The sequence below is a fragment of the Papio anubis genome, chromosome 6 (genome assembly GCF_008728515.1).
Source record: "Papio anubis isolate 15944 chromosome 6, Panubis1.0, whole genome shotgun sequence".
Taxonomy (NCBI): Eukaryota; Metazoa; Chordata; class Mammalia; order Primates; family Cercopithecidae; genus Papio; species Papio anubis.
In genome coordinates, this window is record NC_044981.1 from 37,737,471 (window position 1) to 37,757,437 (window position 19,967).

The 19,967-nt window shown below is 43.2% G+C and overlaps 1 protein-coding gene across 5 annotated transcripts in view; it reads right to left on the reverse strand.

The window, feature by feature from the left end:
• The window catches only part of KIF6 (kinesin family member 6), a 378,196-nt gene that overhangs the window by 33,665 nt on the left and 324,564 nt on the right, over positions 1–19,967 (reverse strand). For all 5 annotated transcript variants that reach the window (XM_009205064.3, XM_017957846.2, XM_009205067.4 and 2 more), the window contains one exon: positions 16,118–16,168. In XM_009205064.3, coding sequence (XP_009203328.2) covers positions 16,118–16,168 — 51 coding nt within the window. The remainder of the gene's footprint in view (positions 1–16,117; positions 16,169–19,967) is intronic.

The window sequence follows — 19,967 nt, forward strand, 5'->3', positions numbered from 1 at the left end:
TCCTAGAAGGCCGTCCACCATCTCTTCCTGTGTGAGTAATCTTCCCTGCTATGAGTGTGGGCCTCTGCCCAAGGTTGTCCCCTGGGATGGCAGCCTCTCTCCTTCAGATCTGCTCCTTCTCACCACCATGTTCTCTGTGGAGGAGGCAGACCATAAAGTCAGAGGGTCAGCGTGCACTAGGGTCAGTCGGCAATATAAAGGAGACCCTAGGGCCATACGCCATACACAGGGAAGACATTCCTAGTCTTATTACTGCTTGAACTTGGCATGGATCCCATTCGTGGTCACCTCTGTTCAAATGGGAGCTCTCTCTCATCTCTCTCTACCACTCCTTCTGCTGGAACCCCAGATATATCTTTTTGTTACTGGTCTGCATTTCTCTTATCACCACCACTAAGAGCCTGGCACGGTGATTTCTGGGTCTGACCCACAAGGTCCCCCTTTTACCCTGGCACATAGCACCTCTCCCAGCCTACCCCTCCGGGGCAGCCTTCCAGTCCACTGTGACTTTCTCACTCCTCCACCGGAAGTGTGCTTAAAGTTCTGAACTCAGGTTTCTCTCAAAGCTTTGAGTACCTTGGCAGTTCTCCCTCCTGTCGCTTTAGCCTCATGGACTTGTGACCATATGGCTCAGTGCAGTGGCTTCTCAGAGACCTTAGTAGGAAACTTGCCATGCCTACAATCCAGCTGCATCTTTATCGCACTGGACCAGCCAGGGGCAGTGTTCTCAGGACACATATGATCTTTTGGGGTGAGAGCAGTTTTTCTTGCACCTATAAGAGCCAGCACAGGCCTTCTTCCTATGAAAACCTCTAATGAAGATGGTTAGTAGGGTTCCATCAATTCTCTTGACTGGCTAATCAGAGAAATTTCAGGAGTTTTTAAAATTGAGTTGCAGATACTTCATAAAGCTGTCTCCCTCTACTTTTGGAAAACATACCTGCTACTAGCCAATTTGTAAATTTATCCTTTCATTTGGCAATAACTTATCATATATTGGAGTCAAAAGTGAGTTCTGAGACAGACCACACAGTAGAACTGGCACATTTTCAAAGTGAAATGGCGAGAGCTGGCTAGACAATCCACACACTCACACCAGCATTTGAAAAGGGCCAAAATAAATGTTTGACGAGAATTCCTTGAAAAAGAGCAAGCAGTTTGCCTAAGCCTACCTCCTCTCCCTGGTGGTGTGTGTGGAGATGCATCTTCCTCCCTCAGGGCCAGTGAGGGAGCCTGAGAGACCACGCAGAAAGTTTGCTGAGAATTCTCAGGGATCTGTGTGGGTGTTGGGGGTAGGGGGCAAGAAGGCCAGAGAGCACTACTGTCTGATTTTTCTTCAGGAGCTCTAGAGGGTGGGGAATGGGCTGATGATCTGCTAGCGGTAAGAGCAGGGTTACTACTGTGTTTCTGTTGACCCAACATGGGCTATAAGCACAGAAGAGAGGCAGGTTAGGGGCACTTTGGATTAGTGGTGTGCTGGTAAGTGTTTAACAACCAGCTCTCTGGAAGAAAAAAGCCCTGATTTTCAGTGTTTGCCAATTTTGGGGGTGCAAATACTCCTGTTCAGTCTACCAACATGTTGTTCCTGAATCTGGAGTTGGGGAAAAACACACACAATCAGCCCTTGTGAGCCAGTGGGAGCTGGCTCTAGCCCGCCTCTGAGCTCCTCTACTGCAACACTTGACACATTCTTTCTCACGGGGCCACCAGAGGGGCAATGGGAACACAGGAGAAGGAAACTTGGAGGCGGGCAACCTGGGGGTGGTATGCTGGGCCTATTTCTAGCCCATTGGCTTCTCTACCCTCTTTTACTTTCCTTACACCCTCTGTCTGGGCTCCCAAAGTGGGGAACAGCAGCAAGCAACTGGAGGGTAGGAGGAGAGAGTGGCCAAGCTGTTTCTTCACGGGAGACATCTCTGCGGGGTCACAAGCTGGACACATGACTTGACTGAAGGTCACAGTATCAGATGGCGAGGGCCTTTCTGCACAGCCCTGACAGTTTTTAAATTCCAGTGACTTCTCCCTGTCTTGTCCAGGCCTAGGGACAGCAATGCTTCCTGCTTTGCTGCAGTGACTATCTCTGGGGTGCTCTCCCTTGCAGTTTCCCTACACTCTGCTTATGCCTCTGTAGATAGGTCTTTATCCAATTATCTTTACAACGTCTCATCGGAGTGCTGACATCTGCTTCCTGTTAGGACTCCGACCCATATAGGTTCAAACTGGGTAAGGAACTGTCCAGTAAGGCACATTCCCTTAAGTTAAGGGACCTGCTAGTGAAGGACCTCCAGAGACCCATGAAAGCACCCCAAATTAGGAAGAGTCTGCTTTGAATATCTACCAGGCCCAGAGAGTCCAAGGCCACATTACAGCAGAACCATTCAAGTGAGATTTTACCAACAGCCCTTCCTCCCTTTCTTCTTTCCTCTAATCCCTTCTTGAGGAAATTGAGCCTTAGCAGGCTGAGGAAGGGATGGAGTTAGAAAGACAGAAGCTGATAACGATTTCCCTCTCCTCCTGACAGTTGGCCTGAGTTGGGGTAAGGGAGAGAAGTCTTATCTCTTGGTGAAATTGGAATTATTAAGATCGCAATTACAATATAAAATGACCACTCTTTTTGGTTTGTAATTAACAATGAATGACCAATTCAGTTATGGAGTTGATCAATTTCCATCCAGGGGCAGAGGAAGAACGTTCCCTCCTATGAAGATGGAAAGAGACGGTGAGAGAACAACAAAAAACTAACCTTCAGGGCACTTCCCTATATCACTCATGTCAGGCACACCATCGACAGCTATTAAGTCCCTACCAAAAATCAGGATGTGCCTGGGGAAGAAAATAAGTGGTAAATTTTCTGTTTTCACTTTTAAGTAAAACGATCCTGACATAAATGGTAGTGAGGAGAATTAAGATTAATCAGAATTGAATTGGGATTCACTTTTTACTACGATTTCTATCACAAGGATTCCACTAAAAAAGTAATTTTTATTTGATCTATGAAGCCTTGGAATCTAATCCTTCATAGAGTTCTGGGAATTATTATAAACCCTTCCAAACACAAAAAGTTCAGAGAATGATATAAATAACACCCATGTACTGACTATATTTTGAAATATCTAAATAGTTTTCTGCAGTTTCATTTTTAAATTTTAAATAGAACATTACAGAATTGGTAAAAGCATCCTCCACAATTCACTACCCTTTCTCCTGGGCAGGCTCCTGGCTCTTTACAACAGCTCCCTCACTCAAATAGATATCAGGATTTTCAAAATACCACTTAAAGCTTTCTATTTGTTATTTAGCACCCATCATTTGTATTTCAGCACAGCCAACCTTGGTTTCCTGTTGGTTGGTCTTTCCCAAACTAATCATCGCCTTCTCTGGGGAGATGGGAAAGACTTACCCAACTCCATTACACATGCAACAGAACTGTTCCTAGGAAACACCGAGGCCTTTCTGGGTCCAAGATTTGCCAAGCACAGATGGCGATTTTCATCATGTGTAAAGGAAAAAGAGGACAGATGGAGGGGCCAGCCATAATACATTCTAGTCTAGCAGATGAGATGCAGAGGCTAGAATTTTGTCTTCTATATGTTTGGTCAAATGCCTAATTTGCTCAAAGCAGCACCTATGATTTCTGCACATTTGCATGATGAAAAAAAAAATGGCTCTGACAACTGGTAACAAGATCATCTGGGATCAGTGCTTGAAGGAATAGACAGCCCCTTCTTGGATGTGATTGTGTTTTTTTTGCAAGAAAGAGTGATCAGTGGTGTGTGTGAGTAAATATGGCTAGAGCAGTGTAGTAACTGTGTCTTATGGAGGCCTTCAATGGTGCTGATGGCCCACAGCCATGGTCAGTTCTGTGGCAAGGAGTCTGAAATTGTCTCTGTTTGCTGATGACTTGAATTTATATATAGAAAACCCTAAAGACTCAGCCAAAAAACTTCTGGTTGATAAGTGAGTTCAGTAAAGTTGCAGGATACCAAATAAGCATATAAAAGCCAGTAGCATTTCTATATACTAACAACAAACTATCCAAAAGAAAAATTAAAAAAAAAAATCCATTAATGATAACAACAACAAAAAAACCCCAAAGAACAAACAAACAAAAATTGGGTGTAAATGTAACTAAGGAGGTATAATTGAAAACTACAAAACAGTGATGAAAGAAATGGAACAAAACCCACAGATAAATGGAAAGATATCCTGTATTCATGGATTTGAAGAATTAATATTGTTAAAATATCCATACTACCCAAAGCAACACACAGATTCAATGCAATCCTTATGAAAACTCCAATGTTATTTTTTATGGAAATAGAAAAAAATCCTAACATTCATCTGGAACCACAATAGACCTTCAATAGTCAAAGTAATCTTGAGCAAAAGTAACAGAGCTGGAGGCATTACACTCTTTGTTTTTAAAATATACTACCAAGCTATAGTAATCAAAACAGCAGGGCACTGTGATAAACAGACACATTGACCAATGCAACAAGAGAGAAAGCCCAGAAATAAACCTATATATTTATGGCTAGTTGATTTTTGACCAAGGTGCCAAGATCATACAATGGGGAAACAACAGTCTCTTCAATAAAAGGTGTTGGTAAAACTGGATATCCACATGCTCAAGAATAAAATTGGATCCCTATCTCAAACCATATAGAAAAATTACCTCAAAATAGATGAAAGACTTAAATATAAGATCTGAAACTGTAAAACTACCAGAAAAAAACATAAGGGGAAAAGTTCAACAACACTGGTCTAGGCAATGATTTTTTGGCTATGACCCTGAAAGCATAGACAACAAAACAAACATGGACAAATTGGATTATATCAGACTAAAAAGCTTTTGCACAGCAAAGGAAATAATCAACAGACTAAAGAGATAACTCGGAGTGGAAAAAAATATTTGCAAACCATACATCTGATAAAGGGTTTATATTCAAAATATACAATGGACTCAAACAACTCAACAGCAAGAAAACAAATAACCCAATTAAAAAAATGGGCAAAGGACCTGAATGGATATTTCTCTAATGAAGACAAACAAATGGCCAACAGGTTCATGAGAAAATGCTCAACATCCCTAATCATTAGGGAAATGCAAATTAAAATCACAATAAGATATCACCTCACACCTGTTAAAATGGCTATAAGAAAGACGAAAGATAAGTGCTGGTGAGGATATGGAGAAAAGGGAACCCTTGTACACCATTGGTGGAAATGTAAATTAGTACAGCTGTCATAGAAAACAGTATGGAGGTTGTTCAAAATACTAAAATAGAACCACCATGTGATACAGCAACCTTGGTTCTGGGTATATATCTGAAGGAACTGAAATCAGTATGTTGAAGAGATATCTGCATTTCCATGTTCATTGTAGCATTGTTCACAATAGCCAAGACATTGAATCAATTCATCAGCGGATGAATAGATAAATAAAATGTGGTATATATACACAATGGAATACTATTAGCCCTTAAATGAGAAGGAAATTCTGTCATTTCCAACAACGTGAATGAAACTGGAGGACATTATGCTAAGTTAAATAAGCCAGGCATAGAAAGACAAATACTGCATGATCTCACTTATGTGAGAATCTGAAATATTATGAGAAATTGAACTCATAGAAATAGGGCCTAGAATGGTGGTTACCAGGGGTAGGAGGTCAGGAGAGGGAGATGTTGGTCAAAGGGTACAAAGTTTCAATTAGACAGGAGGAATGTTTTTGAGATCTACTGCACAGCAGGGTGACCACAATGAGTAATAATGGACATTTCAAAATTGCTGGGAGTAAATTTCAAATGTCTCACCACAAAAAAAATCTGGGTAAGTGTGGCAATGAATATGTTAATTAGCTTGATTTAAACATTCCACATTGTATACATATATCAAAACATCACAATATACCCCCAAAATATATATAATTATGGCTTTTCATTTAGAAATAATATTAAGACAAGCAAACAAAAATACCAAAAGTGGTTGAGTAATGAATGGCAAATTTGCTCTCTCTGCTTCAGCTGGGACATTGATCTCCTGCCCTTGGACGTTGGCACTCTGGCACTCAGGCCTTTGCACTCAGACTGGGACTTAAATTTTTGGCTGCTCTGGTTCCCAGGCCTGCAGGTTTGGACTAGAACTACACTAGAACTACAGCTAGACTTTCCTGGGCCTGCAGCTTGCAGATGGCAGATCGTAGGATTTCTCAGTCTCCATGCTGAGTGAGCCAATTCCTTATAATAAATCTCTCTCCATGTATCAATATATTTCCTATTGGTTCTGCTTATCTGGACAACCCGGAGTACTACACAGGGTGAATGCTCTTTTTGCTAAACCACAGTTGCTATTACAGGCTGACACCAGGGCTGACATACAGTCTTCCTCTGCTCTCCAGAATGGTTGGTGCGGGAGCCTTAAACCACTCAATGGGTCTGAACCTTTGGCAGTTGGGAACTGGCAGGGAAACGGTGAGGGGGCTCCTCCTCACTCCCAGCCTCTCCCTTGAGCATGGAAATTTGGCTAAGGACCTCATGTCACTGAAGCTGGCTCTATATTCACAAGCAACTGTGGATTAGAATTAAGTGGTGAGACATTGTTGGTTTTACAGAGTTACCTGAATTCTTTTGGAACCAACTGAGATGTCATCTCAGCCTTAGGAGGCAGCTGCATCCTTTCTATCCTGCCTTATTTCAAGGAGTCAACAATTTAATTTAATTTATTTATTTATTTCTCCTTATTTCAAGGAGTCAACAAGGAAAACATCTGTAATCCATCCAAGCCCTCCCACGTCTCCGCACCAAGGTTGCGAGTGTTTCCTGCATGTCTGAAGGAAGCCTGCATTCACAGAGGTAACACTGTGCCGCTTGAGGGCTGTGGAGTGCTAGGGATTCATGTGTTCATTCAACAAGCAGTCAGTGAATGCCAGCTAAGCCTCGGGAGCTGTGCCCGGCACTGGGCCATCATCTGGTCCAACCACATCATTTTACAGACGTGGAAACCTAAGCGCAGAGCCCCTCAGCTGCCCGGCTCATCTTTAAGACCAAAATATGAGTCCTAAGTCTCACTCATTCATTCAATAAACACTTAACGGAGGACCAACTGTGTGACAGTCACTGTGCTTGGTGTTGGGGAAAGAAAGCGGCTCTGTCCAGTGGGGGAGCCACAGACTAATCATCACTGTCTAGTGTGACGAGCGGCATCACAGAGGGATATGCAGAGTTCTGTGTGAGCCCAGAGGGAGCTGAGATAGCTCTGGGGAGGGGAAATTTGGACTATCTGACTTTGGAAATGTTTTTAACAGAGCTGTGATGTCGGAAGAAAGAAGCTATATTAAAAGCTGCAGAACTCTTTCTTCAAATATAAGCTTAATGGAAAAAAAAAAGATCCGAAGTTGTTTTGGTTGAATTTGAGTGGGCGAGAATCCCAAAGCTGCGCTGTTTGCACAGTGGCTGTCCTCACCCTTGCCTCGTGGTTCTCAAGGGGCTATAGAGAACATGTAGGTTGCACAGAGCACATTTTGAAGACCACTGGGCTAGAGGATGCTGGAAAGGCCCCTTCAGTTTTTCTTTTCTTTTTCTTTTTTAAATTTGCTCTGTCTCCCAGGCTGTAGTGCAGTGACATGATCATTGCTTACAGCAGTCTCGACTTCAAGGAATCTTCCCACCTCAGCCTCCCAAGCAGCTGGGACTACAGGTGTGTGCCATTGTACCTGGCTAATTTTTACATTTTTTGTAGAGATGAGGTCTCTCTATGCTGCCCAGGCTGTTCTCCAACTCCTGGCCTCAAGTGATTCTCCTGCCTTGGCCTCCCAAAGTGCTGAGATTACAGGCATGAGCCACTGTGCCTGCCCCCGCCACCGCCCATCCCCCTCATCTCCCCCATCTCCCCATCCCCCTCATCCTGTCCCCCGTCCCCCCGCCCCCATCCCTGTTTCAGTTCCGTCTCAATCAGTGGTTCATCTCCACATCCTTGGATTCCCGGTTTCACACACTGGATCATGCTAGGTGCTCAGTGAAGTCTGGGGAATAAATGGTTGACTGTCCGGCCTTTTGCTTTCTCTGAAATTTGTTGTCGCTCGGTGCAGAACTCCAAAAAGCACTTCAAAACTAAGTGTTCACCAATGTTACATCAAATGGGAGAAGGTGGCATCAACAGTCGAGGCCTGTCTTTGAAAAACAACAGGGATGCCACAAGAGGTCACTGCAGGAATGCCGGTTGCGGGAAAAGAGCCCTCTCAGAGGACGCAGTAAAACAGGGAGCCAGCGGCTTCAGAGCCTCTCTCTAACCCATAAGGCCCTTGCAGGGGACTCGGAGCTGCCTCTGCCTGATTTCCCAGGTCAGGTAGTGAAACACCAGCCAGTGGCAATCTCAGGGCCCCAGGTGGCATCACAGTCGATTGGCTTGTTCTTGGGGGCTGCTTTTGTTCAAGGAGATCTTTGTTCCTGGGGCAGTGAGAAGAGGGAGGTGGGAGGTGGGAAGAGGGGTAGTGCCCAAGAGGTGGTATTCGTGGGGGAATCTCAGCCATCCTTTGGAACTTGTTGATCTTAAGCTTGTGGATATTTTCTTTTTTTTAATTAATACTCTCAGTATAACTATCTTCTACAACAGTATATGAAACATGCCTGCAGTCGAGGAAATGGGATGTTCCAGTAAGCTCTGTTTTCACAGAAGTTGGGTCAAGGGTAAGCAGAGAAGCGTAAATGTAGAGAAACCCCCACCCCACACACAAACACACAAACCACACACACATATAACACATACAACATATACATACCACAAACACACCACACACACACAAACGCACAAACCACACACACATACCACACATGCAAACACAAAACACACATACAACATATCCAACACACCACACACACACACCACATGCCACATATAGATACATACAACACACCCACACCACACACATACCACATATACACATACACACAACACATATCCATACCACATACACACACACCACATGCCACATATACACACCACACACATACATACACAACAGACACACATATACACACACCCCAACTAACCCAAACTATTTCCCACTCTTCTCTGTGGTTCAGAATCCTGCCCATTCCTCAAGACTCAGCCCAGGCCTGTGATCTTGGTGACAACCCCCCGGGGCCATTCCTCCTGATAAGAATGAAAAGTTCTCATGGCCTGTCCCTCTCACCTGACATGTTTCACATGCTGTTTGGTAGTGTGATGTATCTTTTAAATTTTAGCCATAGGCACCTGTTAAGGGTTTTGACTGAACCGAACAAGATCCAGCCCTGATCAAATATTGCTCAGAAGAGATATTTGAGAGAGAAGCCACAGCCCACGTTCCTGGGGCTGGATTCTTCCAGTTTTAGTCCTGCTCTGTTTGGCCATCAGAAAGCCGAGTACCTGGATCCTATTATCTTGGCCGCTCACATAAACGCTTTCAGTGAGTTATGCTTTAATGTCAGGCTTCTAGCTTTTATAGAGGGTCGATACAAGAATCATCTGGTTGAATAACATTTCGGTATCTTTTGTAAAACTGTAGTTGAAGACATCGTTCACTGTGTCACTCAGTGTCCTTTATACAAGGATCCACATGATAAATTCTGGCTTGTATTTAGTTCCAGGAAGAAATTCTATTTTCTGCAGATAAATTAGTTAGTATGCTTCCTGCTGTCAGAAAATGAAAACTATGTAACTCTGGGTGCCTCTTTTTTTGCTTAGCAGCTAGACAAGAGAGAGCCAAATTTATTGCCTGTGTGTTGTAATTTGCTCAGCTGTGGAGTCCAAAAGCACTTATGCCTTCTACTTCTTTTAAATGGACTTATTTTATGCTCAAATGTCTCACTGTGCTTTTGCAGAAATGTGTGGCTCTGGAAGTCACCTGGGGAAGCACTCATTTGGCCATTGACTTGGCCTATTTATTGCTTGTGCTGGCTGCTAGGGATGCGAAGATGAATTTGACTGCACCCACCTTTCCTGGAGCTCACATTTTAGCATGGAGAATATATATGGAAATAAATAATTACAAAATAGGGTTGGTGCCTTAACGGGGACCCATGAGGTGGAGGCAAAAGCAGACTTGGGGAGAAGGGGTCAGGGAAGGCTTCATGGAGGAGGTCAAGGTTGAATTAGTTTTGGGAAGAGGACAGTGAATGGAAAAATGTAGGTCGCTGAATCTGATACTTAAAAAAAAGGAGTTGTCTTTTTATGCATATGCCAACTCATCCTGGTTAGATTGGAAACTCTTTGAGGACAGGCACTGGATACAGCCCTCTGTGGATTCCATGATGCCTGGCAAAGTGCTAAGGGCAGTGCAGCGTGGTGGTTGGAGCACTGCTCTGGACCCAGGCTGTTGGCCTTGCATCCATAGCTGAGCAAAGTTAGGCAGGTTTCCTTAACCCCTTTGGGCCTTAACTGTAAAGTGAGGATAATAGTAACATCTACGTCATGGGGATGTGAGCATTAAAGAGGAAACCCACATAGAGAACTTAGTAACATGCCTGGCACATGGTAAAGTACTCAAGAAACATTTGCTGATTAGTCTCATCTGCATGATCAACAATACTAAATCATTTGGGGTCAATAGTACAGTAAAGTGGTAAAAACACACACAACTGAATTCAGCAAAGCACTCTCAGCTCAGCTAGCTGAAACTAGTTAAGTTAGTATCATTTCCAAATGATGCCTAATTTAAAAATAGTATTGTTCTATTGTTTCCTGAAACAGTATGTGGGAGTCAGCCCTCCTCTGAGACCTGATGATGTTCTTAGAAATGGTTATTGATATTTGTCTTAAAAGACACCCCCAGCTCTGACCGTCACATCTAGGGAGCTCACAGGGCCCAATACTTCTTCAGCCTCCTTTTTATCTTCATTAGCTCTCCTGTTCACTAAGTTTTAAAAGGACCAGGATTCGGTAGATGTTTACGCTTCCTGATGTATTTTGGGTGAGTCATAAATGAAGAACCATAATCTTGATTTTCAGCCAGGAAAGAGTAGAAATCCTCATAAAAGCACATGCACAGTCACGCGTGCGTGCACAGACACACACAGCCTTGAAAGGGCCATCCATATGCCATTGGTGTGGTGGTACATGTTTAACAGCCACTCTCTGGAAAAAAACAAAGCCCCATTTATAATACTTGCCAATATCCTTGGTGTAAATATTTCCAGCACGGCTGATTTTAAGCCACCAGGGTGATGTTGCTAAATGTGGATTTGGGAAGAGAGGCACAGCAGTGCACCATCACACAGTGTTCCCACCACACAGATACAGTGGATACAGATCACTTCAAAAGCACAGATAATAACACAGTGTAGTAAATTAGGAAGTGGTGAATTTTGAGTACTTGTTACCTTTGTTTCTTAATATAACTTATTTAATCATAAACTTATCTAATTTAATTTTAATCACATCTTTGTTTAAAAATGGCTCCCCAAATTCCTGGAGTATTAACAATTTATGCTTTTACGGACTGAGCCAGCTCAGCACACCACTGGGAGTGGCTTATCATCATCCCTGGATGATTTCTTCCAAATGGTGCCTCTCACATCACCACTACGTCTTTGTTCCTTTGGGATATGGAATTGCCTTTACAGAAATTTCCCTGGGCACACATCTACTTACACATCCAGAGACATATTCTTACGCAAAACATATAAAAAGCTCTCTTGATCCAACTTGCTCATCACCCTTCCCCACAACAAACCCAAACCAATCACACCCACACTTTCATGAAATCATAGGAACATGTAGGCAAAAGAAGGAAACAGTAACAGAGGAAATGCTGAGAATGGAGAGTGAGAGAAAGTGAAAAGAAGCAGACAAAGGGAACAGAATGAAAAGGGTGACAGTAGTACAAGATACACAAAAAAGACAGAAATGAAAGGGGGTGTACCACTGAGTCACTTCTTTACTCTTAGATCTGAAGCCTGAATTATAAAACATCAGGGAATCCAGATATACTGAGTAGGCTGCCTTTACTCTTACAGGAGCCCTCTGTCCTAGCCTTCAGCCCAACTGCTAGGCTGAAGGGTAAGGGTTAAGGTTCTATAAACAATCTGTCTTGAGAGGTTTCTCTCAATGAGGAGACTTCCCATCTGAAATGTGGCCACCTGGGACACACAAGCTCTGACAGTTCCAAATCTCCATCAGACAGCCTCCTAAGGAGTTTGGATGGCAACATGGCATTTAATCTCAGAATGGCAGCTGGGAGATGTTAACACTTCTTCTCTAATTGGGATAGTATGCTTTTAAAATAAATAGGTATTTCAAATACTCTTAATTAGACTTCCAGCCAAAGTGCTTTCCGTTTGAAGTTTGCTGATTACTTCAGGCAAAGCTAGGCGCTGCTGAACCTGACACCTGCTGTAATTCAGAAGACTCCCAGAGAGATGAGCAGAGGAATTAAGGCACAAGCCTGTGATTGAAAACATACAGCAGTTTTCCAAAGGCCCAGGGAGTGTCTGCTCCAGCTGCAAGGACCATCCCTAGGAGGGGTGGGGACTGGGCAGCAGAAAGGAGGGAAGATCTCTTGCCCACAAAGCCATGGATATGGCTTCCCAGACCCAAGATGAAAATTGCCCCTAGAGTTGAGTGGTATTTTTCACATCATTGTTTCTTTATTTTTAAATTTCCATTTTTAAATTTTAGATAGAGGGGTACATGTGCAGGTTTATTACAAGGGTACATTGCATGATGCTGAGGTTTAGGCTTGTATTGATCTCGTCACCATGGTAGTGAACATTGTAACCAATAGGAAGTTTGTCAGCCCTTGCCCCCTTCCCTCCCTCCCTCCCTCCTTTTGGAGTCTCTGATGTTTGTTATTTCCATCTTTATGTCTGTGTGAACTCAAGATTTAGCACCCACTTACAAGTGAGAACATGCGATATTTGGTTTTCTGTTCCTGAGTTAATTCATTTAGGATAATGACCTGCAGCTGTATTCATGTTGCTGCAAAGGAGTGATTTTGTTCTTTTTTATGGCTGTGTAGTATTCTATGATGTGTACCACATTTTCTTTATTCAATCTGCCATTGATGGGCACCTAGATTGATTCCATGTCTTTGCTATTGTGAATAGTGCTGCAATGAACATATGTTTCAGTGCATGTGTCTTTTGGTAGAAGGATTTATTTTTCTTTTGGTATATAGCCAGTAATGGGATTGCTGGGTTGAATGGCAGTTCTATTTTTAGAGCTTTGAGAAATCTCCAAACTGCTTCCCAGAGGAGGTGAAATAATTTGCATTCCCACCAGCAGTGTATAAATATACCCTTTTCTCTGCAACCTTGCCAACACTGTTATTTTTTGACTTTTTAGCAGTAGCCATTCTGACTGGTGTGAGATGGTATCTCATTGTGATTTTGATTTGCATCTTTCTGATGATTAGTGATGTTGAACATTGTTTTGTATGTTTCTTGGCCACTTGTATGTCTTCTTTTGAGAAGTGTCTGTTCCTGTCTTTGCCCACTTTTTAATAGGGTTTTTTTTTTTCTTATTCATTCATTTAAGTTCCTTGTAGATTCTGGATATTAATCCTTCATTGGAGACATAGTTTGCAAATATTTTCTCTGTAGGTTCTCTATTTACTCTGTTGAGAGCTTCTTTTGCTGTGCAGAAGTTCTTTAGTTTAATTAAGTTCCATTTGTCTATGTTTGATTTTGTTGCATTTGCTTTTGGGGTCTTCATCATAGATTCATTGCCTAGACTTATGTCTAGAAAAGTATATCCTAGGTTTTCCTCTAGAATTTTAACAGATTGAAGTCTTACATTTAAGTCTTTAATCCATCTTGAGTTCATTTTTGTATATGGTTAGAGGTAGGAGTCTAGTTTCATTCTTCTGCAAATGGTTAGCCAGTTTTCCCAGCACTATTTATTGAATAGGATGTTCTTTCCCCATTGTTTATTTTTGTTGACTTTGTTGAAGATCAGTTGGTTGTAGGTGTGCAGCTTTATTTCGGGAGTTTTTGTTTTGTTCCATTGGTCTATATGTCTGGTTGTGTACTAATACCATACTGTTTTGGTTACTGTAGGCTTGTAGTTTAGTTTGAAATTGGGTAATGTGATACTTCCAGCTTTGTTCTATTTGCTTAGGATGGCCTTGGCTATTTAGGCTCTTCTATGGTTCCATATGAATTTTAGGATATCTTTTTTCTAATTCTGTGAAAAATGACATTGGTAATTGGTAAAAGTGACAATTGGTAAAAATAGAAATAGCACTGAATCTGTAGATTGTTTTGGACATTTAAACAATATTGATTCTTCCAATTCATGAGCATGGAATGCTTTTCCATTTGTTTGTGTTGTCTGTGATTTCTTCCAGCAGTGTTTTACAGGTCTCCTCATAGAGATCTTTCACCTTCATCATTAGGTGCATTCCTGGATATTTTTAGTTTTTTGTGGCTATTGTAAATGGGATTGCATTCTTGATTGTAAGCATGAAAGTTTTTGGTATATGGAAATGCTACTGATTTTGTACATTCATTTTGTATCCTGAGACTTTGCTGAAGTAGTTTATCAGGTCTTGGAGTCTTTTGGCAGAATCTTTAGGGTTTTCTAGGTAAATAGTCATATCAGCAAAGAGAGATAACTGGACTTCTTTTCTGTTTGGATGCCTTTTATTTCTTTCTCTGGCTTAATTGCTCTGGCTAGGACTTCCTACATTGTTGTTCCTATTGAACCAGTAACATGAAGGCTGAAGAAGAGGGCAGATGTTTCACGGCCAGGTGGCAGCCCTTGGGGATGACTCCATATCCAGGGACCTGCCAGGGTGAGCATGAAGCAGGATACAGAGGCCCATGAGGTCACCTTGGTACAGTTTTCCAGCAGAGGTCATTCTGCCTTCCAAAGTCTGGCCCAAGGAGTTAGGGCCCTGGGGCAGCCTGGCTCTTTGTTGAAGACACTTTGCAGAATCTCAATTCTAAGTGTGTGCCCACGTCTCTGGTACGGGGAGGGCAGTGTACCTGACCCCTCAGTCCCAGGGCCAACAGTGGGCAGCTCAGAGCTCCAGTCGCTGTGGCTTAGGTGCCCTTGTTCTATGTTCCTGATGTAATCAGTATTTATTCTATATCATCATTATTACTACTGAAATGAAACAACCAACCTTCCTAATGATACAAGTTACCAAAGTCAAATGAGCCATCATCATGACTTTAGAGGCTCTCCTCCATTTCTCCACCATTGCCCTGGGTGCTAGATTTCTCCGATTACAGGTAATTGAGGGCCCATGCCAACTCAAGGGGAGCTTTTTTAGTCTGAAATACATGAATTTCTTATTAATCAAAGCTCTCCATAAATTGTTGATCCCAGCTAGCTGGAGAGGAGATGAGGTGGTTCTACCTAGGATACCCACTCCATCAGTCCTCTGTAAGCTATACTCTTCTCCCAGCTGACTTCATTGGGTCACATATCAAAAAAGGGTGTTTTCTGCAGATGTCCACTGCTTAAAAGGTGCCAAGGGCCTCTTAGAATATGACTGTACTGGTTTAGTGTTTGCATTCTTCATGCATTAAGGCGGGTTGACCGTTGCAGTGGGCAGTAAACAGCATGAGGGCTAACAGAACCAAACTTGGAACAGAGTCGTGTTCAAATCCTTGTTTCAACAACTCACTGGCTACATGACCTTGGGAAGGCACGGCATCTCCCCCATCTGGTAAATGCACTTACCTCTTTGCACTGCTGGGGATGAAAGGAGATTGCATATGAGGCTGTGCAACAGACACAGGTCTGTAAACAAATGCTGTTTTCATCATTAACTATTTCTGTTAGGATTAGTTAGTAGTGGCTCTGAAAAGCTCAGATAGGACCCTGAGGATCTGGGACACAGTGGGTGAATTTAGGTGGGGATGTGGGGTGGGAAAGGAGGGGAGGATGAGGCAACAGCTGGAAGGGTGGGGTGCCAGGTGCTGATGGCCAGGCGCAAGAACACAGGCTGGCGAAACGGATCCTGTTGGTGGGGGGGCATCCAAGGAAAGCTATGTGGATAGCAACCCTTGCCATCGTTAACTTCAGAGAGGGTTTTAAATGGGTTAGCTTTTAGCTGGGTTTGGATTCCTAAAATCAGGTCAGTTTAGATACCTTCATCCTCTTCCTGCAGATTCTACTTTGTACCTACCTAGGGCTACTTGCTGTATATGCCGCTGGGTGATTTCTTCCTTCAGGTGACCTGCCAAAGACACAAAAGAAAACTACAAGTGGGTTTCCAGTGGGCTGGAGGAAGACTGCCTCAGAAGCATGTGGCAAGCTACAGAAAAAAAAAAAAAAAAAAAAAAAAAGGTAGAGTAAGGGAGACAAAAGCAGGCATAGCTTTCAAGAGATGCCCTTCCATGATTCCTAGATTGTGTTGGAAGAAGAGGTTGCAAAGGCCTAGGTGCTGGCACATCAGTACAAACACACATTTCACCCTTGAGTTCAATCATCTTAGGATTCGAGTATCTTAGTCTGTCACCCATAACTTTTGCTGAGGCCCTGATTCTCCTAAATGGTTTTTTCTATTATTAATAAAGGGAAAAGCAGAATTTGGTCTTTTAATAACTTTTAGGCCTACTTTAAAATCCACATCTTTCTTTAAGCTATATGAAACTGTGTCAAATAAAAAAAGATGGTGGTTTTAGCTGACAATAACCCAAATAGTTGGTCATTTGGTGTGAAACTCATATAATTCTAGTTTACATTAATAAAGGTATGGTGAGCAGAGAACAGTGATAGTTCCCTTCAGGGAGGTGACAGTTCCACTCCGCTCTACAAGTGAGGAGACCTCACCTGGTACTTGTTCTGGGAGTTACTCTTCAAAAGGAACATTTGCAAAATAGAAAATATTCAGAAGATAGTGACTGAAATGGTGAGGGGTCTGAAACCACGCCATATGAGAAATATTTAAGGTGACCTGAGACATTTAGATGTGAAGACAAGACTTGGAGAGGAGAAATGGAGATAATGGCTGTCTTTGAATATCTGAACATTGTCATATGAATTAGAAAAAGCTGTATTTTTATCTTACTCCTGAGGGCAGAAATCAAGTCAAATGAAAGCAGACTTGGGGCTTAATACAAGGAAGAAACAGCTCGCAATGAGGACTATCTCAAAATGGATTAAGTTGTCTCAAAATGGATTAAATCTTCTGGCAAAGCAATGAGCCCCTTCCTGAAAGTGTTCAAGCAGAAGCTGGGTGACCATCTGTTGGGTTGTTAGAGTGAGAATTCCTGCCCTGGGAAGGATCTGGGAGGCAATGACCTCCAGGCGTCCTCCATCTCTAAAATTCCATGATTTCGTGCATGAAGGATGGGTGAAACAGCAGCCCGGAGTTTGTTTATGTCCAAGGGCTCAGCACACTTGTTAAAATGTCAGTGCTGTCTGTATGGCATGTCCCATTTGGGGGATGTGATCAGGCCACTGGGGGATTCCAAGAAAGCCTGGAAAATTCATTGCTTCCTTGTTTAAGATATTTCTTTCCTCACATAAGTACATTCTATACCTCCAAGGCTGTAGCTGAATTGAGAATTCAAAAGATGGGTAGACGAGGAAGCAGTCACAAGAGACTTTATCACTTATGGAGAGTTCTAGGGTACTCCTAGAATGTTACAATTGGGAGAGATGGCAGAGGTCATTCAGTTCAACTTTGCACCCAATTTAGGAATCCCTTCTACAGAAGGAAATGGGCATTTCCCTTCGGACTTGTATGTATTCGAGCAATTCCATTAAGATACATATAAGGAATTAATTATGTGGAGTTGCATCTGCTTCCCTATAACCTTTAGCTGTGTGCCTGGCCTGTTCTCTGGATCAGCACAGAAAAAGATCCTCTGTCACTGGTGGTGAGGGCCCTTCATACATCTGAGGATGCTTTGACTGATTTCTCTACCTCGACTTGCCCTCTGTGGAGGCCAAACATCACCAGTCCTTAGGTGATACCTCAGAGGCCACTATCTCCAGGCACATCGTTGTCTTGGGTAAGGGTCTGGGGCACCTGCATGTCTGTGCCTTGGTTTCCATGTGTCCCCACTGGAGAGAATTATGCATAGAGAGCATGGCAGGCCCTGGGCCTAAGCAATAATTGCACCCTTATTCCATGTGGGGGAAGGGTGGGAACTTCAGGAGTGTGCTGAGGGGGATTTGGGGAAGTGGAAACTTGACCCAATGATGAGTATTGGTGAACCTGGATCCAACAGGAAAATGACTTTGACACCTGAGCCAGCCACAGCCCCAAATGGATCTTTTCCCCACTTGGTGCGATTTGACCCTTATTGTCCATATGAGCAGAGTAAAGACGTTAGGAACATAAGGCTGCTGCTGGACTGAGACTCTAGGCTGCATCAAACACTGCTGAATTAAATTGTAAGACAGGATAGCACATGCATGCTCCAAATAAAAGGAGATATTGCTGTGACAAATGCAACACACCATTTAGAAACATCTCTTGATTTACAGTGAGTCATCAAAAGCTTTTTAATCCTGCAGTATGGAGAGTCAGTGACGCTTTGGTGCCCTGCCTGTTTCCTGGGTATCGGGCACAGCCTTATACCATGAGCTTCTCATATGCCTGGGTACTGCCTTCCTAATGAGCCTGGACAGCGGCTTGCTCCTTTAGAGCACACACTGGTTTGCACTGCTCCCTGGAAAACTACCTCCCTGATAATAAGTCTCCCCAATAATAAGCCTCCCTGACAATGGGCCTCCTGACACATGCTTCCTCAAGTCTGTGCCTCCCAACCCCATGCCTTGACCAGATTAGGTGCACTCACCCTGGTACGTCACAATTTTGAAACTCAGTTTTGGTGAATTGACTAACATCTCCCACCGCATGACAAGTTTCCCCCACCCCCACCAAACAAGCTTCTAAAAATAGCCTTATGGCTGATACCTAATTGCATTTCTAACAGAGCTATTCTTCATGTGCAGATAACAGTCTGTAACCTGCTGGATCTTGCAGCTTCCTGGGTTTTGGCAAAAGAAGGAGTTGAGGGGGATTGCAGAATTCACTCAGCATGCGGCTTGCTGTCATTACCACGGTGATAAATTTGCTGGTTTTGGCCTGGGTTCCTGGACACATCCCCATCCAGAGGTATGGAAAAGAGATGAAATGGAAACAGAGAACTCTCAGCCTGAGGCTGGAGACAGTCTGGGAGGGAATTAGGGAGCCCAGATTGAGGCTGAAAACCAAAAGGGTAGGGGAGGGAAGGAATGCGCGCTGCCTGCAGGAGTGTCCGTAATTAGTAACTTTTCCTCCAGTAATTTACCACAGTACATGCTAGAAACACCTTCTCTCCCTTTTGATTCATTAATTGATGGAGTGGGGGTGGCAGCGGGGAGCAGAGCTTATAGCAATCCATGGGAAAGCTCCAGGGGAGATGGGTGACCTTAAATATGACCGCGAGCGGGATATGTGGAGGTGGTGCTCTGTGTGGTGTGTGGGTTTTCTCTGTTACTGAGTAGTTCTAGGGAAAGTATTATCATCATGCAGAAGTGAAACTGATTTTTTCACTTCAATATTCAGTCTTCTGAATAAAACCATTTTTCATAAGCTTCACACTTTATTTTGCATGCATGCTACTTTGAGATTGTTCACCAAGTGAACGCTGCTTGGCTGGCCCGGAGGAGAGCTATTTACTTCCGACTCCCTGAGTGGCTGGCTGCTGCTCCTGCAATTTCTAGGATGCTGTGCCTCATTCAACATGTTTATGCTGCTATCAAACAATAAATACTTATCTCTCATCTACTGTAGGTTAAGCACTATGTTCTGAGTGCTGTGGAATACACACACTCATAGAAGGCTCTATCCTGGCCTAGGAAAGTCAGTGCGGTACAGGGATCAGCAAATAGGTGGCCTGTGTGCTCTTTCTTTTAAACGCCGGACCAATGGCTGGTCTTGCTCCTCTGTCAGGGATGGTTTGCTTTCCTGCTGAGTCTGAGTTTGGCTTTCCTACACAGCACTCTGGGCAGCTACAGCCCATTACTTGAAGTTGGAC